This window comes from Elaeis guineensis, chromosome 12 (genome assembly GCF_000442705.2).
Source record: "Elaeis guineensis isolate ETL-2024a chromosome 12, EG11, whole genome shotgun sequence".
Classification (NCBI taxonomy): domain Eukaryota; kingdom Viridiplantae; phylum Streptophyta; class Magnoliopsida; order Arecales; family Arecaceae; genus Elaeis; species Elaeis guineensis.
In genome coordinates this window covers 2,095,013-2,122,011 of record NC_026004.2, presented here as the reverse complement: position 1 = coordinate 2,122,011, position 26,999 = coordinate 2,095,013, and the positions used below count along the sequence as shown (strand labels likewise).

The following is a 26,999-nucleotide window of genomic DNA, read 5'->3' as shown; positions in this document are numbered from 1 at the left end:
ATTATTATATATATATATTTCTTTTTCTTTTTCTTTTTCTTTTCTTTTTAGAGAGAGAAAATAGAGAGAGAAAGAGAGAGAAAGAGGGAGAAAGAGGGGAGAGAGAAAATTTTTTTCTTTTCTTATTTTTTTTTATTTTATTTTTCTATTTTGTATTTTCTTTTCTTTTCTTTTTCTTTTTCCTTTTTCTTTTTCTTTTCCTTTTCTTTTTTTTTTCTTTTTCCTTTTCCTTTCTTTTTCTTTTTCCCCCGTGGCCTTCTTTGGCCGGAACAGGGGACCTAGAGGTCCCCGTTCCTTAAACCGGCCATTCACGGCCACGCCTTGCCCGACGGTGGCCGGCAGCAAGGGCGGTCTTCCCCCGAGTTCGGAGGGGCTCGTACCGGCGGTCGGTGATGACCGTCGGTGCCAGAAAATCGGAGAAAAGAATCGGTCAGAACAGGGATTTTCTTTTTCCAACAAAATCCGACGACATCCGTCGCCGGCCATCGTGCCCACAGGCACGGAGAAGAAGGGAGAGAAGAGAGGGAGAGGAGGGAGACCTTACCACAACCTCCGGTGACTCCCACCGGCGTGAAATCGCGGCGAGCACAAGTCGAGGGGCCACGGCTTCAAATGGAAAAATCGAAGAAAAACTCCGGCGATCGTCGGTGACTGTTGGATCTACACTTAGAGGAGAAGAGGGGGTTCTTATAGAGCTCGTCCTAGAGTCTTTTAATGGTCCTAGGACTCCGATTTTTGATCAGAAATGGGGAAGAGGAAGACTCCCTGCCCTATTTTTTTTTTTTGGTTTACTGAGCTTAGTGAGCCGGGTTTTCACAAGCGGAATGTCATACTGGGTCATCCTAGAATCAATATAAAGATCCACGCATCTGTCAAGCTAACATACGTTTGTGTACAACATCACATATTATGACTAGCTAAACTTTACGTGATAAAATTAATACAATTTATTAAATACTCTGTCTTGAATTGCTCTTTTAGAGTAGTTCTGAAGTGGTATACTAGACTACTAGTACAACGACTACCAGCATCTTATTGACAGATGAAATCAGAGTCATCTACCATACTATATACTTCTGGCTTTTCAAGGGGCAAAGACCTCTCGTTGCACAGTATCTAAAGAAAGATTTAGATCAATAAAAGCTTAGATTCCAACAGTAACACAAGTTTACATAGGCTAACCCTGCCAAAATGAAGAACAGCTCGTTTCAGCAGATATAATGGAGCAAACTCCATTCAGGATATACATAACACCTTACATAGTATTTGTCATGGAAATATGCTTTAAGAGTGAAACATTTTTTTCAACGAGCAACCAAGTTAATGCAGTCCTCAAATGGAAGGAACCCATGTGCAAGAGCCGCATGCCAAGCTTTCTCAATGCCGGTAACTGCATCACCACATTCATGTGCATTCCATTCTTCCAATGCATGAATTATTCCAGCGACACGCCATGCACTCATCACCCTCCTAGGCAGACAATTCTGGCAGTGCCGTGCAAAAGAACACATAAAGACATTTGTAAGAAATGGAGAAACTAGACATATGTCACACATGAAACATGATAAGATATTTAGAAAATATGTAGCTCCATTATATCATGTTTGGATATTCTGTTTAAAAGTCCATATATTTTAAGTCGAACACCAATTTCTTAAATGTGCCAGGAAAGGCTCATGTCATTAATTGTGCAATGAAGTGACATTTATTAGCAACACATGTACAAGGAAAAGAGGAAGGTCAGTGTCTGCATTAGATGTTAGAATACGCCTTTCGAAAACGATAATCTCACCCAATAATCATGGATCAAGCATGCAATACCCAATTTCTTTTAAAAGGTACACATTATGGTGTCCAATAGTCTTTTTTGAGAATAATAAGATCTCATTTGTTAAAGTTGCAACCATCATATTTATCAAGAAATCAACCTTTCTTGCTAATTATCTCGGATCTCATATTATCGCTATATATTATTATCTTATTTCAATATGTTAGACAACTCTAAGCTCATATAATTACCATTATTCCATATTGATTATTTAGCTGTTGAAGATTGAAAAATCTTGTGCATGCACAACATGACTCATGTATGATGTTTAAATGTACCTCGCATGTATGTAAATTTTCATAGGCCTTTGGAACCACCATTGCCGGAGTACATTGATAAATGCAATCTTTGCCAACTAACTTGGGAGGGAATTGAGTAAATGGAATAAAATGAATGCCTTTTCTGGCCCTTCTTTGTTCTTCATCGTCACTCCATCTCCGACTAACCATACCTGCATGCATTGAGAAAAATATTTCCATGGATCCTCTTTAAATCAGAAGCTTATTACTGTTCCATATTTACTCATAAAAGTTGCAAACAGATAATTTAAACAAGGAAGAATGATTTGTCATTCAATTTCATGTTTAAATCTACTCCAGAGGATATGAACTGTGGGTATTCATGGCATTGTTTACTAGTTTCAACATTTTCAAAGCATGCTATTAGATTTGCTTAGGTTTTGCAGGAAGCTTTATTTTCCAGACATAAAAAATGCTTGCTACAGAGAAGTTTTTAAGCAAGTTACTGATTGGATAAAATTTTTCTACTAAATTTGAAAATTCAGCTCTAGTTTGCCATCTCATAAATCAATAAAGTCATCTATAGTTAGAATATATTTACATATTTTGGTAAAAAATCACCAAAAATTGTTTAAATAAATTTGTTTATAATAAGAAAACCAAAAGGTGCATCAAACTTTACCTCATTAGTGTAACTATCAGAGAACACCAAATGACCATGCAATTCTGGTGGCAACCGTAGTTTCAAGAGCTCGTATTCATCTTTCTGAACCATCTCTACCTGTGGGACAACAAACATTGCTGTTTGTAGGTTTGATAGCATAACTTCAATGTTTAATTAATGTTCATTCTCTAAAAGAGAGGAGGGGGCATTGTGACTAATTGACCTACCTGGACTCCCCTTTTACATAAGGATAAAGATAAGAAATAAGCCATCTTAGAAAGCTTGCCTATGAGCAGAATACTTTTGGTTCCCTTGGAAACACTATTTAGAACCACTGCAACTACCAAGCTGGTTCCATCCACAATTTTTGTCTTCAGTAAGGAGTTTCTTTTAAGATAGAGCTCACCATATCCATTCAGCTCACTTCCCTGTCCGTAGTTATAAGATCATTAAACAACAAAATGAAGTATATATCTGTGTACCAGTAGCTTTTTTTTTTTAAATCTATAAGAAAGAGATTCTGAGAGAGAACAATAATCACTGCAACAATGCACTGTTTTACATCCTTAAATCTCTGTCTACTTGGTTAAGAAGGCCAAGAGTAGTAACTTTGGCTCCCTCTTCTTCTGACTGCAATATTGCTTTCTCAATCTGATAGTTGATTGTGTCTCTCTCAGACAATAACTTGAACTGCACAAAGAACCCATCAAATCCAAATATTTCCGAAATCCCAGCCCTACTGAGCTGAATAAGCCTAACATATTACAATTTACAGTTCTTACCTGGAAGCAGTACCATGGTACTACCTTTGTTTCCATAATGAGTTTCTTGAATCTATTCCGCTCCACAGTGAAAGTGGTCCCATAAATCCATGTCAGCAGCAATGATGCAAATGTCAATGGCCACATAATCCACACGAAATATTTGGTAGTATATGGTTTCGATGCTAGTGAGGAGAACCCGAAGCGTAGATGGTAGATGGACTGCAAGTGAGTCAAGTGGGTCAGGTGAACAACATGAGGCCTTTCCTCCTTTCCCTTGAGAGATCTTTCGTATCGTTCATCTGAAGACTTGTCGATGGTGCCATATATGTAGTCATAGAATGGCATGAACAACGAGTAATTTGTTCGAAACTGTGTGTGGTGAAGGGAATGGAACCTGCAGAAGCCATCATCTCATCAAAATGTTAGCATGAAGACATCGAGCCTGTATATAGATCTCAGCAAGCCTTTGCACCATATCTCTCTATGGATTAAATTTTTATATGTGATCAGAGAGTCCTGGGCCTGAAACTAATTTTTATAGTTACCTTGCTGAGATGATACACTTACGAGGGAGTATACATCAGGTATTTTAGAGGGGGGAAGATATCGAAGAGCCATTTGGGGACTAGCTCAAAATTGCAGTGGCCCATGTAGTTCATGAAATCGATATACATGAGATACCCGACAGCAGCAGCTATGGACCCCGTTCCAGTTAATGCCATGGTTATCAGAGGAATCGCGCAGAGTACGAAGTAGGACAGCTCTTCAGCAAATGGATGGATAACAGCTGCCACCATCAAAAAGGAACACGTAAGAATTATCATGCAGATAAACATTTCAATTAAAAGAGAACTAATAAGAAATAAATTGACAGACCATATTAAAAAGTTCACATTGTTAAAACTTAAGCCTTTTGTAATTAATGAGCTGATTTTTACAATCTACAACTTAACCCTTTTAATTGATCAAAAAAATGCTCATAGTTAATAAAAAGAGTCCATGGAAACAGAATGAGAAGCAAGCAAGAACAATTATATATATATGATCATGGACTGAAAAAGATAATTACCAGAAAATAGGTAATTCTTTATCATATATTAGAAGTACATTTATGGACACCACCAGACATCTTATGCCATTAGAACTTAAAGGTTCATAATTAATGATAAAGTATATGTAAACATGTGATGATGCACCAGAAAGAAAAATCATAACATTCAAATATAGACGGGCAAAGATGATAAGTTAGACTTCGTCCTGCAAATAACATAGCAAACAAATGTGATCAAAGAAGCGGTCTGGGTCACGTTTGTTTTCGATGGTTTTATATTTCTTGTGCTCTAAATTAGCTGAATTTTACATTCTACAACTTATATATATCTGTCATTTCCATGAGCAACTATCTTGTTTAAAAATGCTGATCACCCAACTTCATGAGATTATCATTCCATATTTTATGCTTATCATAAATTAACCTTCAGCATGTGATTAAAGTTGTCCCTTAATTAGACTGTCAGATAGAGAGAGAGAGAGAGAGAGAGAGAGCAGCCCTTACATGTGATGGGCTCAGTGACAATGGAGGCATGATGGTGAGAGTGGTAACATGAGTAGAGGAAATGGTGGTGCAAGGCTCTATGAAGCCAATAGTAGATGAACTCCACAGGGCCCATGTGGAGGAGAATGGCAATAAGCACTCCCCTGGTCTCCCACCAGGGCAAATGTGACGCCCCTGGAACCACCATGTTAGCCATGTACATGAACAATGCGGTCAAAATGATCTGGTCATCCCTGCCATCCAGTCCTCCATCACTCTCTATTACATCTCTAACACTAAAAGAAAAAAAAAATCTAATATTAAAGCATGGAGGCAACACAAGAAACAGAGTGCAGTGTTCCTTATTTTTCATACCAGTTCCTTTCTCTGTCCACCTGGTCAAAGTCCAAGCTTTTGTCGACTATCCTGTGCTTGCTTTTTGCTGTTTGGAAGTGTCAGGTTGACTCGGTCAATAGAGCAGTCTCCCCTTTTCGTTTCTACCCACGATTTTGGTGGGGGCTCTCTTTTGGCAATGCAGCGGGATTTTCTTTTTCCACACGCGGGCCTCTCTTTTGGCAATGCAGCGGGATTTCCTTTTCCCACATGCGGGCCTCTCTTTTGGCAATGCAACGGGATTTCCTTCTTTTTTGATTCTTTCAAGAGATATTCTTTCTCTCGTTCTGCTAATATATTTTTCACGAGAGAGAGAATTAAAATGAGAGAAAGAGAGAGAGATTAAAAAGCTTCTCTTTGATGTACTATTGATTCTCACATAGTGAAAATTTCTCGCTTCCGCCCGTGGACGTAGGAATATCTTTTTGATCTCCGAACCACGTAAATCTGTGTGTTCTTCTTCTTCTTTCCTATATATTTTTTTTTCGTTCTGTGTTGAAGGTGCGATTCTGATGTCCGTTTGTACCAGTGGCATTATTATTTGTGTTTGTGTGCGAGTTTATCCCAACAAACTGGTATCAGAGCCTGGTTATCAGATCGCTCGTTCTGTCTGCACACAAGCTCCGTTTGCTACTTTGTGAAGGATTTCAGATGGCTGCGAAGTTCGAAATCGAGAAGTTCGACCGGAATATTAGTTTCGATATTTGGCAAGTTAAGATGCGTGCGATCTTGACGCAGCAGGGGTTGCAGAAGGTGTTACTTGGAAAGGAAAAGATGCCGGCCACATTATCTGAAGAAGAAAAACAAGAGATGGATGAGAAAGCTCTAGCTGCGATTCAGTTGTGCTTGTCGAACGAAGTTATGCGGGAAGTCATCCATGAGAAGTCAGCGGCTGCTTTGTGGTTCAAGTTAGAGCCGTTGTATATGACAAAGCCCCTCACCAACAAGCTACATTTGAAGCAGCGTCTCTTTATGTTGAAGATGGTTGAAGGTACATCTATAAAAACCCATCTTGATGAATTTAATTCTATTCTTATGGATCTAGAGAATTTAGAAGTCAAGATTGAAGATGAGGACCAAGCCCTTTTATTGCTCTGCTCTTTACCACCATCATTTAAACACTTTAGAGAAACTCTACTTTATGGTAGATATTCTATTTCTATTGAAGATGTGAAATCATTCCTATTTTCGAAAGAGTTGATGGATAGGGACTTAACTAGTGGTAGCAGTGAAAGGGTTTCTGAAGGCCTTGTGGCCAGAGGCCGGTCTCAAGAGAGAACTTTTGAGAAAAAAAAGGAAGAGGGCAGATCAAAGTCAAGAAACAAGTCTAAAGTCTGCAATTACTGTAAGAAAAAAGGACATATCAAAATTGATTGTTACAAGTTGAAAAACAAACAGAAAAGAGAAGCAGAAAAATCTGAAAATGCAGCAGAGGTTGGAGTTGCAAAAGATGAGTCCTATGATTATGTTTTATCTATTAATATTGACAGATCCAAAGATGAATAGATTTTAGATTCAGGTTGCTCCTACCACATGTGTCCTTACAGAGACTGGTTCTACACCTATGAGCAGATTGATGGTGGAGTTGTCTTGATGGGGAATAATGCCCCATGCAAGACTGTTGGGATAGGTTCAATTCGAATTAAAATGCATGATGGCATAGTGAGGACATTGACACAGGTTAGACATGTTCCTGACTTGAAGAAGAATCTCATCTCCCTAGGCACCCTTGAAGCCAATGGGTGCAAGTATTCAGCTGAAGGTGGAGTTCTCAGAGTTTGTAGAGGTGCTCTTGTTTTGGTGAAAGCCAAAAGGTCCAGTAATTTGTACACTTTGATGGGCACTACAGTTATAGGTACAGCAGCTGCTGCATCCCCTTCTATGTCAGAATCAGAAGTCACTAAACTTTGGCATATGAGACTGGGACATATGAGTGAAAAGGGCATGACTATGTTGAGCAAGAGAGGCTTGCTTTGTGGTCAGAGTACAGGTAAGATAGATTTTTGTGAGCATTGCATCTTTGGGAAGCAGAAGAAAATCAGCTTTCAAACAGCAATTCACAGAACCAAGGCTACTCTGGATTATATTCATTCTGATCTTTGGGGTCCTGTCCGTGTTCCTTCTAAAGGTGGTGCCAAGTATTTTCTAACTTTTATTGATGATTATTGTAGAAAAGTTTGGGTGTTTATGCTTAAACATAAAGATGAAGTGTTCAGGCAATTCAAACAGTGGAAGGTTTTGATTGAAAAATAAACTGGGAAGAAAATTAAAAGGCTGAGGACAGATAATGGGCTTGAATTTTGTTCTGATGAGTTTAATGAGTTTTGTAAAAATGAAGGTATTGTCAGGCATCGTACAGTGAAATACACTCCACAGCAAAATGGAGTGGCAGAGAGGATGAACAGAACTCTTTTAGAAAGAGCCCGTTGTATGTTGTCAAATACAGGTCTTAGCAAAGATTTTTGGGCAGAGGCAGTGTCTACAGCTTGTTATTTAGTGAACCGTTCTCCAGCTACAACCATTGCATGCAAGACTCCAGAAGAGATGTGGTCAGGTGATCCTCCTGATTATTCTTATTTGAAAATTTTTGGATGTCCTGCTTATGTTCATGTTAATGATGGTAAATTAAATCCAAAAGCTAAAAAGTGCATTTTTCTTGGTTATGCATCAGGGGTGAAAGGATACAGGTTTTGGTGTCCTGATCCCAAATCTCTTAAATTTTTGATTGAGAGAAATGTTACTTTTGATGAATCTGCAATGTTATCTCCTAGAGAGGAGAAAGTTGTTTCATCTGATGCAGGTCCTTCAGGTAATAGCATGAAACAGGTGGAGTTTGAAAGCGGTGGTTCTACTATTGTGAAGCATTCTTCCCAGCAACAACAGCAGATGATAGATTCAGCTCAGGTAGAGGAAACTCCACAAATGCAGCAGTTTTCTCTAGCTAGAGATAGGCAGAGAAGAGATATTAGACTACCTCAGAGATATGCAGATATGGTTGCTTATGCATTGTCAATTGCAGAGGAGACACTTGATGCTAATGAGCCTTCTAGGTATTCAGAGGCTATATCTCGTGAGGATTCAGCTCAGTGGATAGTTGCTATGCAGGAAGAGATTGAGTCTCTCCTGAGAAATAAAACTTGGGAGTTAGTGAAGGCTCCTAAAGAAAAGAAGATAGTTGGCTATAAATGGGTCTTCTAAAAGAAAGAACGTACTCCAGGTGTTGAAGATGCTAGATTCAAGGCACGATTGGTTGCAAAGGACTACAGTCAAGTAGAAGGTATTGATTATAATGATATCTTCTCACCTGTTGTGAAACATAGTTCTATTCATGTTTTACTAGCATTAGTTGCTTCTCATAACTTGGAGTTAGAGCAAATGGATGTAAAAATAGCCTTTCTGCATGGTGAACTTGAAGAGCAGATTTATATGCAGCAACCTGAAGGTTTCCAAGTTGAAGAAAAAGAGGACCATGTTTGTTTACTAAAAAAATCATTATATAGTTTGAAGCAATCTCCTAGACAATGGTATAGGAGATTTGATACCTTTATGACACAACATGGATACTCTAGGAGCAGTTTTGACAGTTGTGTCTACTTCAGAAAACTGTCAGATAATTCTGTTATTTATTTGTTGTTATATGTTGATGATATGTTGATTGCAGCAGCAGATATTTTTGAGATCAATCAGCTGAAAGCTTTACTCAGCAATGAGTTTGAAATGAAAGACTTAAGAGCAGCAAAGAAAATTCTTGGGATGGAGATCCAAAGGAACAGAGGTGCAGGTAAATTATTTCTGACACAGACCAGTTATGTTCAGAAAGTTTGTTCAGAGGTTTGACATGTGGGATGCCAAACCAGTTTCTATACCACTTGCTGCTCACTTCAAACTTTCAGCTTCTTTATCACCTCAGTCCACAGATGAAAAAGTGTATATGTCACGTGTTCCATACTCCAGTGCAGTTGGCTCTTTGATGTATGCTATGGTCTGTACCAGACCAGATATTTCACAAGCAATTAGTATTGTGAGTAGATATATGTCAAATCTTGGTAAAGTACATTGGCAGGCAGTGAAATGGATTTTCAGGTATTTGAAAGGTACTGTTAACACTTGTTTGGAGTTTGGCAGGAACGGTGATGTTTGTCTGGATATGTTGATTCAGACTTTGCAGGAGATCTTGATAGAAGGAGATCTCTTACTGGTTATGTTTTCTCAGTTGGTGGTTGTGCTGTTAGTTGGAAAGCTACACTTCAACCTACAGTTGCATTATCTACTACAGAAGCAGAGTTTATGGCAGCAACAGAGGCAGTGAAGGAAGCTATGTGGTTAAGAGGCTTATTTGGAGAACTTAGTTTGGAACAGAAAGAGATTATTATATATTGTGATAGTCAGAGTGCTATTCATCTCACTAAAGATCAGATGTTTCATGAGAGAACGAAGCACATTGATGTAAGGTACCATTTCATTCGAGAAGTCATTGCACAGGGCAATATTGTTGTGAAGAAAATTGGTACTGAAGACAATCCAGCTGACATGCTGACAAAACCTCTTTCAGTGGCTAAGTTCAAACATTGCTTGGACTTGGTTGGAGTCTACAGCACTTGAGGATATCCTTCGAGATTTTGGAGGAGATGAGAATTTTCTACTATTGTTTTTGTGAGAATTTAAGTTTGAGGAGATAGATCAAGATTGTGGAGAACATTCGTATTGACCAAGCCAAAGGTGGAGATTTGTCAGGTTGACTCGGTCAACAGAACAGTCTCCCCTTTCCGTTTCTGCCCACGATTTTGGTGGGGGCTCTCTTTTGGCAATGCAGCGGGATTTCCTTTTCCCACACGCGGGCCTCTCTTTTGGCAATGCAGTGGGATTTCCTTCTTTTTTGATTCTTTCAAGAGATATTCTTCCTCTCGTTCTGCTAATATATTTTTCATGAGAGAGAGAATTAAAATGAGAGAAAGAGAGAGAGAGATTAAAAAGCTTCTCTTTGATGTACTATTGATTCTCACATAGTGAAAATTTCTCGCCTCCGTCCGTGGACGTAGGAGTATCTTTTTGATCTCCGAACCACGTAAATCTGTGTGTTCTTCTTCTTCTTTCCTATATATTTTTTTTTCGTTCTGTGTTGAAGGTGCGATTCTGGTATCTATTTGTACCAGTGGTATTATTATTTATGTTTGTGTGTGAGTTTATCCCAACAGGAAGCGAGAGAAGGTGATCCACAGCTGAGAGTACAGCAGCCTTAGCAGTAGAATGGGGAAGATGAGAAAGTTAAACATATCCCTCTGCTCCCCATTGTTTGCCATGAACCTGTGCATGCTATGTGCCACCCATGGAGCTAGTAGTACGTACTTCCATCTCACAAAGAAGAGAAACAGTAGGAAGAGGAGAGCGATGGTTAGCATCCAACGCAGTGTAGAAAAGAAGTAGGGTGGTGGAAGAGGGAGAAGGTAGAGAAAACAGGTCATATAATTAGTTAAATATAGATTGTGGAATACCTTGAAGTGTCCTAGCCTCTGCCATGGCCATTGAGTGAGGGGGCCTGGTTGGGAGGCCATGGTTGGGAGGCCATTGTTCTTCTTTCTCCTATGGCTTTGTCCTCGAATGGGCGCTAACTTCCTGAGTAGTATTTATAGGTGTTTCATCTTGAGTTCTTTTTGAGGTGTAATAGAGGTGAGACAGTTCAGCCGAATTTCTTTTGATATTCTCATGAGCTGTTTTACGTGAAACAGTATTTCTAAATGGAAGATGATTTGGGCCGTCCATTATGTTCACTCTGAAATCCGAAAACTATTGACTTGGCGATGCTTCATGTAAGGCAACAGATTCCATGATACTACACAGTAAAAGAGCTGTTCGGGGGTTTGTTTGCACATAACTAAGGCCCTCTAGTAGGGCCTAGGATCCTCTACAGTGCGTTGTTTGCACCATAGAGTCTGATGAGATAACCATCATCAAAAAATGGATGGCAATCAAATAAGATACCCTATGTATGACATGTAAGAGTGTTTTATTTTAATGATCGTTTATTTTTGATGGCAGCTATCGAGCACTGCACTGGACTCTGTGGTGCAACCCACACCATAGAGGATTTGTACTCCTCTAGTACCTATATATATCACTCTTTCCAAATCCTAAAGGGGCATGATATATTGCCAGTATAATATTTGATAAATTATGATATTGAATGGTATGTGTATGATTACAGTTCAATCCAAAAAAAAAAAGTGTATGATTACAGGCACAGGTTTTCTCTGAATAACTAAACAAAAAATGTGCTTGAGAAAGGCTAAACAGAACGCAACACCTTGTTCATTGGACACACACATTCATATGTTCGACGTATGAGCCTTGTGACACATTTTTGGCCTGGTTCAGTTTGGACTAATTAATCCACTTTTTCTGTCCATATCTAGGAAATTTACTTGATGCATTATTATAATTAAGTTGTAGGTGATGGGTAACATCCTGTCAATTAACTACCAAAATTCCAAGTTGCTGGTGACATCAATTAAAAACATAAAAAGAAAAAGGAAAATCTACAGCTTGGGTATGGGCTAGTGAACTATTCTATAAATTTTTCTTGATCAACCAAAGAGTAATTGTCTTAATGTAAGCCAAAGAATAGAGTCAAAAATGTGCAGCTTAGAACCACAAAGGTGGCACATAGACACAAAGCACGTGAATGGTCAGTTTACCATGCATAGTAAAGGAACCTGTTGGATATTTCAAGTCTTTCCTCAGTCTTCTTTTTCTTCTTTGGGATTTCAACTCCTTATTTATACTAGTAACTTCCAATAGCAGCGGATTACAAGGGTTAGCAACTTAGCATGCTCCATTGCCAATTATTATCTTTAACGAACAGGAACTCCTATTGCATCTCTTAGTCATTTCGACCCATTTCTCAATAGTCAATTTACCAGGCATGGTGAAGGAACCTGTTGGATATTTCAAGTCTTTCCTTCATCTTCTATTTCTTCTCTTTGGGATTCCAATGCCTTATTTATACTACTAACTTCCAATAACAGCGAATGGCAAGGGTTAGCATGCTCCATTGCCAATTATTATCTTTAACCAACATGAACTCCTATTGCATTTCTTAGCCACTTCAACCCATTTCTTCGCTTGGAATACAAGGAACTATCTTGGTATCTAGACCATCAAAATGTTGGAAATCTCATCTTAGTTTCGTACATAATCCAAACACCTGCTAAACACCAAAACTACAATTGTTCCGCCACATTAATTTCAGCATCTCTTAGCCATTTCGACCCATTTCTTCTCTTGGAATGCGAGGAACTATCTTGGTATCTGGACTATCTAAATGTCAAAAATCTCATCTTGGTTTCATAATTCAGCACCTGCTAAATGCCAAAACTACAACTGTTACCAAAACAATTGTTCCACCACATTAATTTTGCATCTCTTAGCCATTTTGATCCATTTCTTCACTTGGAACATAACACGACCATGCTACCGAGGGATGGGGCCCACGATAATACGAAGCTAAAATTTATCTTCTTAAATATAATAACAGGTGCACCATAAATGAATGTAATAATAAAGTTCAATTCAAATATTTAATTAAACCAAAACTAGTTCAGAGCATCTAAATCCAAAGGTAAAAAAAATAATCCAAGCCTCAAAATTCATAATAGCTATAATCCATAAACATAAACAGAATTCCTACTACAAAATTTTCAAGCTTGCTTTGCTGATCCCCAAGCCTGGATTTTCTTTTCACCAGTCCTAGACTTATTTTTCTGTACATAAAAAAGAAAATAAAAAGAATATGAGCTACACTAGCTCAGTAAGTAGACTTCCGCTTTCTTATCGGATCGAGCATAAATTTTCTATGATAATGCATCATTTAGCAAATATCAATTATTGTAAAAATAAACATTTCATAGAGCATATAATAAAATGAGTCATAAACCAATCATGTATGCATAAATCATAAATATTTCATAAACATGAATCATAAATCATTCCTGTCATGTATTCGTGTCATGTTTCAAAACATTGCTCCCAGATATTCATACTAAAGTCACTATTATACCCATAACAGGGCCATATTTCTTAATCGACAGAGTTCTTAATTCATATGCTAACTTTATACCCGTTGGTAGGGTCATATTTCGTGTGGATGCTAGCTCCGGATGTCGACCTTCCCGAAGGGATTCGTTCATAGCTATTTGAGAGCCTTTGAAATCCTTATATCTTTTTTCTTAAAACATACATATACATAGATGAGAAAAACAATGAAATTCATGCTTCATAATCATGCTATTTTCATAAGACATATTCATGAAATCAATGCTCATAATAAAATATGCTTTTTCATACCACATATGCTGATTCTTATTTTATAAAAAATATGATTTCATTAATAAAAGATCATATGCATGAAAATCATGAAAATTTATAAATAAATAAGGAGCGTAAGATCCACTTACCTCAATCATCCTAGACCTTTTAATCTTCCTTAAATGAATCAGACAGTCCTATTTAAAATATTAAATTATCATTAAATTTTATTTCATATATTTAATAAAATTATATAATATAAGAAGATGACTGACTTGATGATCAATCCAATAAATCCCTCCCTTCTGCTCTAAATTGATTCAAGGTCATAGGTCCCTAGGACTGGAAAAGATGGCCTAATGAGAGATCCATAGAGATTTTTAGAGAGAGAAAGGAGGAGAGAGAAAATTTTTAGAGAGAGAAAGTCCAATTCTAAAAAGAGAAAGTAATGGTTTGACTTAAGAGAGAGAGAGAGATGAGAGAAACTTTCTCTCATATTTTTTTTCTTTTTTTTTCTTTTTCCCATGGCTTTCTTTGGCCGAAACAGGGGCTTTCTTCTCCGACGACATCTGTCGCCGGCAGTCGTGCCCACAGGCATGAAAAAGAAGGGAGAGGAGAGAGGAAGAGGAAGGAGGGACTACCTCGAGCTCCAGTGACCACGCTGGCGAGAATTCGCGGTGAGCACGAGTTGAGGGGGCCGCGGCTTCAATCAGAGAAATCGGGGAGGAAGAGAGGGAGGAAGACCGGTGGGGGTTCTTAGGAAGGGGGAAGGACTTTTTATAGAGAGCCTTAGGATCTCTGGTGGTCCTAGGACTCTCGATCCCATCGAGGCTCATCAGAGAAGAAGACTCCTATCGGGAGTCTTCTTCCCGATTTCTCTCTTCTTTTTTTTTTGATGGGCTTCTGGGCTGGGCTTAAGGCCCAAAGACCGATTATTACACATATGTTCAAAATCGAAAGAAAGAAAGTGTGAGTTAGCACATTCTTATAGTTTAGATGCAGCTTAGCATCAACCTCGATCAAGTATGACCAGCTTGTATTTCAACCAAAATTCTTCTGCGATAGAAAAATTGCATCTAAAGAGTGTTATTTTGATCCATGACCTATCTTTGTGCCATATTACTTGGGAGACTTTGGAAAATCTTTCTGCCATGACTTGTGTTTTTTTCAGTTTTGACTTTTTGGACCCGTTAATCTACCTCTTAGATTCAAATTCACTCTTACTAAAGTCCATGATTGCTTACTATGGTTGGATGCTATGTAGGGGTGGCAATTGCATCGGATCGGGTCGGATCGGATACGGGTTGGATCACCGTGGGTTGGGTCAGAAAATTATCAATCCAAATCCGACTTATTTATTAAACAAATCAAAAATTCATATTTGAATTTGACTTGTTTATTATACAAGTAACCCTACTTGATCTGCTTAACCCGTTTATTAAACGGGTCAAATTAGGTTAAATTGGTTAAATGGATTAAATAGGTCAGGTTAAATGGGTTAGGAATAGGTTAAACAGGTTTTAAACAGGTTAAACAGATCTTAAAAAGATTAAATAGGTTAAATAGATTATTTGATTCAATCCGATCTGAATATTAAATGGATTAAACGAATTAGATATTTTCAACCCAAATTCGATCTAAATATTAAACGGATTAAACAGATCGATCTGTTTATGACTCAAATCCGTTTAGTCTAAATACAAATATGTTTATGGTAGATTGAACACGGGTCGGGTCATATTTTGCTAGCCGTAATGCTATGGAGACATAAGAATGATCTAATATTTCAACAAACTACCTCAAATATAGGGTTAATTGCCCACCAATCCATTTATCTATTCTTTGTTTCAATCCTTCAAAGTACTGGATCACCTATAGTTCTAGCAGCTCATATTCCTCTCTATTACAGATTCATTGGGTATCCTCGTCACTTGGGATTTTGAAGATCAATTTTGACGGCTCCCTTAAAGGTGATCAAAGTGCCACTGGACTTCTCACTCGAGATCATTATGGCCACCATATCTATTCATGATGGTACTAGATGATTTTAAACCATCTGTTCCTATGTGATCTAAAAGGATCATCAAACTCATGGATCATTTTGGCTACTAAGACTGAATAGGATGCAAGAGCAAGATCCATCATATCAAAAAGTCGAATCATGAGCCATACTTTTAGAGGCCATAACTTAATAATACAATAACTGATTAAGATGATTTTTGTTTTGGAATTGAGTATCATTTCAATATCTACAACTTTGGGCCAATCCTTAAGAGGATGAAACGGATTATAAATTCCATCTTTTCGATCTCGAAATAGGTTGGTCAAACCAAAACTTTCTTTTTAGAAAAAATTTTGATCGGAGGTTTTCTAGCAATCCATGAAGAATTAGGAGCAATAGAAGACAAAATTGATATACATATCGAGATTTACCTCCTAAAGAATTTTGATTTTTTTAAAATTATTTTTAGTAGACATATTTACTTTAGATAAAAGAGTCCCAGTAGAACTAGAAAGAAAAATTTGATCCAAATTATGCAAGGACGGACATCCTTCTAGAACTAGAAAAAGGAATCCGATCCAAATTATGCCATGGCGAACCTCACTATTATAAATAACAACTGTATATCTTATTTTTAAATCAATCAATAAAAAAAAAGAAGATTTAAGTCTTATTTTTAAAAATTCTTCTATCTTCTTCTAGTTTTCTTTTACGAGATTTAAGTTGAATGGTTTAAAAAATCTTCCTTCTCTCCAATCGAATCAAATTGGTATCAGAGCTTTGGTCCTCTACATCCATATGAGCCTCAGTGCATGGTTTAGATACGTGAGCAATACAAATAGATAGGAAAAATATCCATGCCTGAAGTGCATCGAAGAACGAAGACGAGTATGGCGGCTAGATTAACCTTGATGGATGATGAGAGGAAGAAATGTCTCACATAACTAGAAAAGAAGATTGCTTAACTCACAGAGATTATATTTCGATTGATGAGGCTTTCAATACAAGCACTAGCAACTCCTATTACAAAGCTGTCTCCTACATGAAGATAAAAATCCTCCATCCAATGAGGAGGATGAGCGAGGTATAAAAAATCGTTCTCTTCAACCATTTAAAGTTGAAACTCTAATGGAACTGTTGATACAAAAAAACTAGTTAACTCATTAGACTAATTAGAGACTTACTTTACTATCTATGGATACTCTAATGTTCAGAAGGTAGCTTTTATTCGTCTCAAACTTTCTAACCCAACTTTTATCTAGTGAAATTCATACTTGAGGAATAACGACATTTCTAATCTGATATGGAGCAAATTCAAGGATCTAATCAACAAATAGTTTTATCCAATAGGCCACGAAGAGAATCGGTGGATTAAGTGGTAGCACCTATGATAGAAGTATGATCAATCCATCCAGAACTACACCATTGAGTTCCACAAGTAATCTTACTTGGAATATCTATCAATGATCATGTAGCCTTCATGATGTCAAAAATCTCTATGAAAGCATTATTAGATATATGCCTTAGAAGCTAATCTTCATTGACGTATATCATATTTCTAGGACATGATTTTGTACTTAACGGACAGTTTTATAGCCATTCATATCGTATGTGTTTATGAATCATTTAGGAGATTAACAAGATGATGATACATATTCTCAAAAAGTTAAGAATTTGAAGTATATATCATTGATGGTTAATTTCTAAATTACTCCTGATTATAAGATCATCATGAAGATGGTGATTGATCCAGATAGATTGATGCGTAGATTGCTTCATTCGAACAGATGAGTCTCGAATCTGTGGTGTAGAGACACTGGAGCGAACGTACAGGTGATTGTTAGAGAACAACTGATATTGAACGTGGCCAATATGAGAAGTTACATGGATGTCTGCTCACTCGTTAATCTTTCTCGATGCTGCAGTAGTGTGAATAGTCTTTTGACCTATGGTGCCATGACTGCTCACAGTGAAACTGTTAGAGTTTGACTAGACAAAAATATTATCTCAACGAGTCCTTGTAGTAGATGTTGATGATAGTTGGTCCATCATAGGAGCAGGATGCGCATCATGGTATGGATATGTATATGAGATATAAATCTAGATCCTTTGAAAAGTTCAAAAAACTCAGATGTGAAGTAGAGAAGCAAATCAAAAAATTCTAAAGGTACTTCGATCAGATCAATGAGGCAATACCAAGTAAGAAATTTCATGGTTATTTCATAAAAATGGCATAATTTCATAGTGGATCTCTCCTAGTGCACTTTAGCTCAATGAGATATCTGAGAGGAGGATAAAAACTATATGAGATATAAACTGGTCTATGATGAACTTCACTGATTTATTTTTATTTTCTTTAGGGACATGCTTTACTTTTGAAATTTACCTATGGAATAGGATTATCTCTCAATCTGTTCCTACCACACCGTATGAGATATGGCATGGTGAGAAATCAAATCTCGATTATTTTAAGATTTAGGATGTTTAGCCCGTATCAAGGGCATTAGGCAGACAAGTTAGAGGCTATATCTATGATAACTCGTTTCATAGGATACCTTAAAGAGTTTGGAATATTATTTTTTCTTTTTAAAGGATCACAATGTGATTATGAGCCGTCATGCTATTTTTCTAAAAAATAATTTATTCAAGATGAAGCAGTAAGAGAAAAGTTGAGCTTAAAGAGAGAGTCTCTAAAAAGCAACAAGTCATAAGACCTGAAGAATCTATTCATGATGAGCCAGTAAATATAATGCCTCCTCCACTTTGTAGATTTAGTAGGATCTCCTATCCTCTTAAAAGATACTTAGGTATGCTTACAAAAGATATAGAAAAAATATTTTTCATGGAAGATAGGGGACATAGAGGTGATCCCAAAACTTATAATGAGATGATGTTAGACATCGACTTCGAGAAAGAGATGTAAAATAGTTTTTCTGATTGGACATCTTGAGAGAATATCTAGATGGAGTAGCCTATGAATTTTACTTTTTGTGATGGAGATAACAAAGTTTGCAAGTATCTCGAAGTTGGAACATTCATTTCAATGATGTGATCAAATTATTTGATTTCATCAAGAACGAGGAGGAATCATGTATTTACATGAAGGTCAGTGGGAGTGTCTCATGCTAACATCAGTTAAAATATGGTTGTATATAGAATTCTTCATGAAAGACCTAGGGCAAGCATCCCATATTTTAAAAATATAAAGATCTATAGAGATAGATCTAAGTAGATATTTGACTTTTCACAAAAAAGTACATACAGGAGATGCTGAAAGGATTTAGTATAGAAAATTTTAAGAGAGATCTACTACCCTCTTGGGTATAATAATATGTCATACTATGTACTCAACTTGATATAGCTCTTGCTGTGAATGTCACGAGCAGATATCAGTCGAATATACACTAAGAGCGCTAGATTGCTGTAAAAATATTCTTAAGTACTTGAGAAAGACTAAGAATTTGTTCATGATCTTTGAAGAAGGGTCAGAGCTAAGAGTGAAAAGATACATGAATATTGATGATAGAATATCTATATCAGGATGTATTCTTATGCAATGTTAGTTCGATATATTGGAAGGGTTCTAAGTAATCGATCGATGGAAGCTGAATACACTGTAGATGTGTAAGATATATTTTTATTCTAATATTAGTTGCAGAATTGGTTGTCATACCATCAGATGCAATGACACTGTACTGCAAAGACAATGGCGTTATAGCACTCGCTAAGGAGTCAAAATCTCATCAGAAATTTAAGCACATAGAGCAGCAGTGTACGCAACCATCTTAAGTAGAAATACATAAAGGTACAGAGAGTAGACTCCACATGAGATGTGGCAGACCCACTAGTTAAGTCACTTAGCCAGCCAAAAACTGTAGCCTGTCTTGAGAAGATAGAGCTTAATATATGATAGATTGATTTTAGTGCAAGTGAAAGATTGTTAGATGTATGCCCTAGAAGTCAATCTTGACTAACGCATATTATATTTTTAAGACATGATTTTATACTTAACAGATAATTTTATAACTATTCATGTTGTATGTATCCATAAATCATCCAGGATATTAACAAGATGATGATACATATTCTCAAAATATTGAGAATTTGAGGCATATGTCATGGTTGGTTAATTCTTAAATTGCTCCTGATCATAAGATCATCACGAAAATGGTGATTGATTCAGACAGACTGGTGAACAGATTGCTTCCTTCAGATAGACGAGTCTCGAGTCTGCGATGTAGGGATACTGGAGCGAGAGTGCAGGTGGTTGTTAGAAAATAACTGGCACTAAGCATGACCAATACGAGAAGTCATATGGATGTCTGTTCATTCATTAGTGACATTTTCGATGCTGTAGTAATGTGAATAGTTTTTTGATCTATGGTGCTACAACTGCTCACAGTAAGGCTGTTGGAGTTTGACTACATAGAAACATTATCTCAATAAGTCCTTGTAGTAGATGTTGGCGATAGTTGATCCATTGTAGGGCAGAATGCGCATCTAGATAGGATCTATCGATCTTAATAGAAGAGAGTAGTTCTATCGAATTTAAGAGGCTGAGTCTTTAAGTCTATGGCCATAGCTGTGTGATTGATAGAAAAGAGTTTTCATAAGAATCACAGTCGGACTCGAGCTAATTGAATCTATTATATGATCGGTGTTGAGGTTTGACGATTTATCCATCTGTTAGATAAATTTGTTAGATAAACTATAGATGATGGTTTATCCATCGGTATAATATTTGTTAGATAATAGTATTTAAAGGTACCTACATGATTACAAATCCATATTTTCTCTCGCTAGCTAAATAAAAAATATGCTTGAGAAAGGCTAAAAAGGATTCAAGTCCTTATTCGTTGAGCATGTTATAAGTTCAAGGCCCCAAGCATATGGGATCCCTTGGATTCTTGATGCATTCATGGCCTATAAGGGACCGGGGGGGCACCATAACAGCTTTCTATCTGAGCATGTTTCGAGCTTTTTGGTGTTTCATTGGTAGCCAAAGATATTGATTTCTGGAGTCATCTTATCTCTCGGTTCGCGCAACTAGAGTGGGCTACCCCCAATAGCATTGTCGATAGGGACCTCTCCGCAATGGAGATCTTTGCCTTTTGCGAGCAACTGGAAGACATTCCACAAGAGGTGTTGGTAACCCTTGGTAATGTTTGGTACAGAGTTCTTATCTCTATCAAAGATGCTACGAATAATCGCCTCCTTCCGATATCTTTCTGAGGATCGATTGGGAAGCTAATTGGCAACCTATAGGACTCCTGCTCATGATGATTAGCTCGGGGTTTCATTGGACAACAATTCACTATGTGATGAAGGAGATGATAGATGTGAAACAGATGCGAATCTAGTTTAAGGCAAAGAAAGAGATAGGTTTGAAAGTTCATAGGAGACTGTCGACGTCTCTTCTGATCCACATTCCAAGCCAGGTGCTTAGGTTGATCCATGGCAGATTGCCTTGCTAATCACTAAGGTGGCTCCTTCCAGTAGTGCAGAGCTCAGCCCCTTTTTGTCGAATCCTTCTTCCCAAGTAGTGGCTTCTAAACTACTGACCGTTGCCTAAGTGGAAGTCGAACCATTGGTTTCTTTCCCTTTGCCTGGTGGTCAATGGTCCTCTTACCCGATGGTCAATAATGTTGCTCTGCAACCATCCTCCACCAATTTGAAATCTTTCCATCTATCACATCAACTCCATCTCTGTCCAATGGGGTCAAGGCTATAGGTGATTTGATCAACTTTAACTCACCTACAACTCCAGTGCCTGCTTGAGATCCGGCTTCCTCTTTTCTCTCTTCTAGGCATCAGACCTTCACCCCTGCTAGTGCCGCGATGTCACCCATGGTTTTAAAATGAAAAAATTAAGGATGGATCCATTTTGGACCCAGCGCCCCTTGCTATCAAGTTTAAACACCCCTTGACCCACCATGGGTGGCGGCGCTGATTAGTGGCTGTAGAGAATGGCCTGTGGAGCTGGTCAATCGGGTCTTTGCTGACAGTCACATGAGTATCTTAGTCGACCGAAATAACCCGATCAATTTGGATCCTTGCCTTGTTCACTCTATGTCGTCCCCACCTAGTTCCCCTTCTCTTCACGAGATGGAGCTCTCTTCTACCTCCACCTCTAAGCCGCTTTCACTCATCTCCCTGCCTTCTCCAAGAGTGGAGTTGTCGGGGTGTGGAGAGCCATGCAGAAGCCCTAGGCTCAAGGTCGTGGGAGCTATCAAGTTAGCCATACCGAAGCTTTTGCCTCCTAAAACGCGGCGAGATCACCAAAATCGACCCTGCCTTGCCCCTCCATGTCATTTCTTATGGACTTCCAATTGAATGAGGGAGGTCCTGAGGGTTTAAAATCATAGAGGACATTGCCATAGAGGTGACTTGCTCCCTGCTTGTCAAGGAAAAGGAGAAGGCCTATTATGTGGCTTGAAGCTTTGTGCTCGAGCTATTGTAACTCCGTCTCTCATGGAATTGTTGCTCATCTGATTGAACCCCTCTATTTGTCTCTTGGCTTCTGTTCCTAAGTTGATATTGAAGGTCAGTGTTCATTTGGTGTTCTGGCTTGTGATGCATGTTGATTTGAATTGTTTCTGTTAGAGTATTATTGCATTTATGACATTAGATGTATTTATGATAGTAGGGCTTATTTTATTTTTTACTTGTATGTCTTATTTGTATATGTCTATTTATGCTAAGTCATCCGTACATATCTCTATAAATATTAATATAACCCTAGATAAGGAGTGTGAATTTTATCTATATTTTTCATGGTATCAAAGCCAAAATCCTAACCTTAGGATAAGCCGCCACCATAAGTGATCATCTTCGGTGGATCCTCTACCACCAATTACTTTCCTTTTTCTCTTTTCTTTCACATATCCATACCCATCTTCGATAAATCAATATACCCATTATCAAATCTTATCCTTTTTTTCATATTATTTTTCTCATTTTTACTGCTTACTACAATACTGCTACAGTACCGTCGCAATAGTACTACTACAGTATCTAGTCTACTACAATAAATCCTGCTATAGTACCAGCTGTTAATTCTTTGATGCGATTTTCATTTTGTCATCTTACAACAAACTTATGGTGGCTAACAGATCTTCACTACTTTCCATCATCAACATCAAAATCTTGGTCCCGATTGAACTCACCGACACCATCTATTTTGTTTGGAAACAAGTATTTTGGAATATGCTTGAAAGTTTTGGAGTCTCCTCACATGTAGATGGCATGACAATCATCCCTACTCAAACAATTGAGTGAACCGACGACAAAGTTTTGACCAATCCAACCTACTCTATCCAGAAAGAAGAAGATATAACTATATTGTCATGGATTAACGTGACATTGTCTTTGAGTATTTTACAGATGGTGATATCTACTTCACCATAGACAACGGATGAGGTTGGAATGGCGATTCTCTCTCAAGTCAAAACTTTGAAACATAAAGAAGGAAACAATCAGCATGACTAAGTATACGCAGAAGGTCAAGACTATCGGAGATGCCCTAGATGCAATTGGAGAAGGTGAGTCAGATCACAACCTTGTGATGACTGTTCTTTTAGAGCTTTCAGAAGAATATCGAGGATTTATAAATATACATGGGACTGGGCCATGCTTGGCATGGCCCAACCCAGGCACATCAAGCCAGGGTCCAAACGGGCCGTACTAGGCACGACCTGTGTAGTAAACAGGCCGTGCCATGCACGGCCCCTTTACCTCAAATTCTGGCCTGGCACGGCCCTAGGCCCGAGGTCTGACGGGTCGTGCCAGGCACGGCCCATGGCCCGTCAGGCCTGCGGGCTTGATGGGTAGCTCTTTTTTTAAAAAAAAAAAAATCAGTCTAAAAGGCCATGCCATGCACGATCCATTTAAGCCCGTTTGGGCACGGGGAGCTGTGGAGGCGGGAGCAGAGCCGAGGTGGGCAGAGCCACAGGAGCGACGGTCGGTAGAGCCCTAGGGGGTGTAGCGGGGGGAGGGGGTTGGGGGAGCATTTTTTTTTTATTTTTCTCTATGTCTATTTATAAGTGCATTGAATACTCATGGAACTAAGCCCGCCTTCTATCAACTCCATCCTCTCCTCATGCAGGAGGAGATTGAAGTATAGAGAAGTTGTCATCCAGCAAACTCATCACAAGATGCCGATGTCCTTTATGCCAACCGAGATCGAGGCAATTGAGATGGTCGTGGAGGTAGATATCATGGAGATCGCATACAGAGAGGAGGTCATGGATAGTTGTATGGTTGAGGATCTTCGGGAGCATATCCTTCACAATCTTTTTTATATAATCTTATTTTTTTTCTTAATTCTTTTCCGAGAGCATATCCTTCACTCGTCCAGACATCTCTTATGCTGTTAACCTCATGGCCCAATTTTTACATGCTCCACGTGAACCACATTTTCAAGCTTTCAAGCCCATCCTTTGCTACATTCGTGGTACTTTCTTCTATGGGCTTCAGTCAATGTCAGCATCCATCTTTAGTGGCCTATTCAAATGTAAACAGGACAAGATGTCCTGATACTTGATGCTCCATATTTGATTTTTGTATCTTTTTGTATTCAAATCTTATTTCCTAATTTGCAAAGAAACAACCTACTATATCTCAGTCAAGCTCTGAAGCCAAATATCGCTCCGTCACATTCACACTTGCTTAGACCATCTAGACTCACCATCTTTTTCAAAATCTTGACATGACCCTTATGCAGCCTATCTCTATTTACTGTGATAATCTCAATACTACTTATATTACTGCCAATTCGGTTCTTCATGCGTGCACCAAGCATATTAAGCTTGATCATCTTTTCCTACGAGAGAAAGTTTAAATGGCCAATTTGTCTCTTCTTCACATTTCTTCTGACAAGCAACTTGCTAATATCTTTATGAAGCCATTGTCTACTTTCCGATTTACTCTACTTCGATCCAATCTTCACATTCGATTGTGAAATATTCAAATTGTAGGAGATGTTAGAGTATTATTACATTTATGGCATTAGATATATTTATAGTAGTAGCATATTAAGCTTATTTTATTTTTTACTTCAATATCTTATTTGTATATGTTCATTTATAATAAATCACCTGTATATATCTCTATAAACATTAATGCAACCCTAGAGAGGGGGTGTGGCTTTTATCCATATTTTTCCATTCTCTCAGAGTGGATCCACCTATGCCTCAGGTTGTTGGTTGTCAAAGTGTTGGCATGATCATTTTAACTTGGAACAATACGGGATTAGGGGATGTAGGTGGTTGACAGGCTTTGTTAGGATGTTTGTTCTGTTTTTTCTTTGGTTCTTTGGAACCCATATAATAACAAAAAAAAAAAAAAAACAAGTGGTGGTTGACTCCAGTTGTGACATTTTGGTGATCCTGGAGTTCAAGCTATCTTTCCCTTCAACTGTTATTCTCCACTTTCTCTGGTTCTAAGATTGCGGATTGGGTTTGACCAGAGGACTCAAGAGGCAGCATAATGGGGGGTGGAATCCAAGGTCCTCTCTTAAAAATTCTGCCATCAAGACATTCTCAATAACAGTGGAGCTTCGTTGCAATAGATTATTAGTAATTTCTGCAGTCAATAATCCTTATGAAAAAGGTGATAGAAAGGATTTCTTCCAAGAGCTCTCTGATCTTCGCAGCAAATTCAATGGCCTATGGCTGATTGGTGGAGATTTCAATGTTACTAAATCTTTGGAGGACAAGTGACATAACCCCCAGAGCTTAAAAAATTCATTTGCCATCATGGATTTCATTGCTTATATGCAGCTTTTTGACATTGACCTTAAAGGGAAGGATTTTACTTGGTCTAATGGACTCGATAAGACTAGATGGATTTCTTCTCTTTTGATTGAGACGATCTATTTCCCAACTCCATTCAGAAAGCCATGGCTAGCTTGGCGTCAAATCATGTGCCAATTATACTAGACTGCAATGTAAAATTCCTCAACTCTCCTATCTTCAGGTTTGAACTTTGGTGGACTAAGGAGGGGTTGTAAGAACTGGTTTCTAGATCATTGTATAGGATCAGAGGAAGTCAGAATTGTGCTGCAAAATGAGTCAAAAACCTCAGGAGACTCAAAGCAACTATAAAAAGTTGGTCTAAATCAAGGAATCGACTCAACAAAGACCTTAAAGACAAATTACAGCATGATTTTGAGATGCTTAACAAAACAGAGGGAGTAGTCGATTTATCTCCTTCAGAACTTGGTACCTGTCGGATTCTAAAACAATTGAGATTTTTGAGGAAGAAGAACTATATTGGAAACAAAGATCAAGAATAACTTGGTTAAAGGAGGGAGATAAAAATACTTCTTTCACAAGGTCGAACTATGGAAGAAAAGGAATCTATTACCTCTTTCGTGGACAACAAGGTGGAAAACCTTGATCAGAATGAGATTGCCTCAAAGCTTCTTGAGTTCTATAGAAACCTTTTTGGCTTCTCGCACTTCCTAATTGTTTCCATTGATTGGGACTGTCTCTTGGCCTCCCCCCGACTTCTATTGACTTGGAACCTCTTGTGTCGGAGTTCTCCGAGGATAAGATAAAGAGTATAGTTTTCTCTCTAGATGTAGATAAGGCCTCCGGCCCCCTTTGCTTTTTTCAGAGGTATTGGAACTTGCTCGAGGATGATCTGTTGGCAGTGCTAGAGGACTTCCACAACAGCAATCTTGACTTGAGTAGGCTTAATTTCACTAACATGACCCTCATTTCTAAAAAGGATGGCTCCTCATAGCCCGTGATCTGCACCATCTGCCTTTTGAATAGTCTCTACAAGATCATCTCAAAGATTCAGGCTTCTATACTGGCTAAGTTCCTTCCCTCACTAGTTGATGTGTCATAAGCAACTTTTATTAAATGAGAACTTCTTAAATGCTCATGAGATGTTGACTTATTGCGACAGAACTGGTTGCCCGAGCATCCTCTGCAAACTAGACTTTGCGAAAGTTTTCGATAGAGTCAATTGGGACTTTCTTCTCTCCTTGATGAGAGGCAATGGATTTCCCATGAAACGGGGTGTATCTGGATTCATGCTCTTCTCTCCTCGGCATCAGTGGCCCTAATTGTTAATGGTTCTCCCGATAAATGGACTAAATGTAAGCCAGGGCTTCGATAAGTTGACCCCCTTTCATCTTGGTGACCGTTGTTCTTTCCAGATTGCCCAAACAGGAAGGCTCGATGGGGCTCATTGAAGGTACGGAGGCATTCCTTATCTTAACAACATCCAAAGCCTTCACTTCGCTGATGACTCTCCTCTTTTTGC

At 38.2% G+C, this 26,999-nt stretch overlaps 1 protein-coding gene across 1 annotated transcript; it reads right to left on the bottom strand.

The window, feature by feature from the left end:
• Positions 1-1,149: 1,149 nt before the first annotated feature.
• Positions 1,150-10,974, bottom strand: LOC105055820 (very-long-chain aldehyde decarbonylase GL1-6-like). The gene is given in 12 exon segments (XM_029267496.2): positions 1,150-1,484; positions 2,107-2,255; positions 2,258-2,279; positions 2,750-2,848; positions 2,959-3,159; positions 3,314-3,421; positions 3,514-3,889; positions 4,063-4,282; positions 5,051-5,283; positions 5,405-5,482; positions 10,622-10,767; positions 10,915-10,974. Coding segments are annotated over 12 exon segments (1,872 nt in total). The 3' UTR covers positions 1,150-1,304.
• Positions 10,975-26,999: the final 16,025 nt, after the last annotated feature.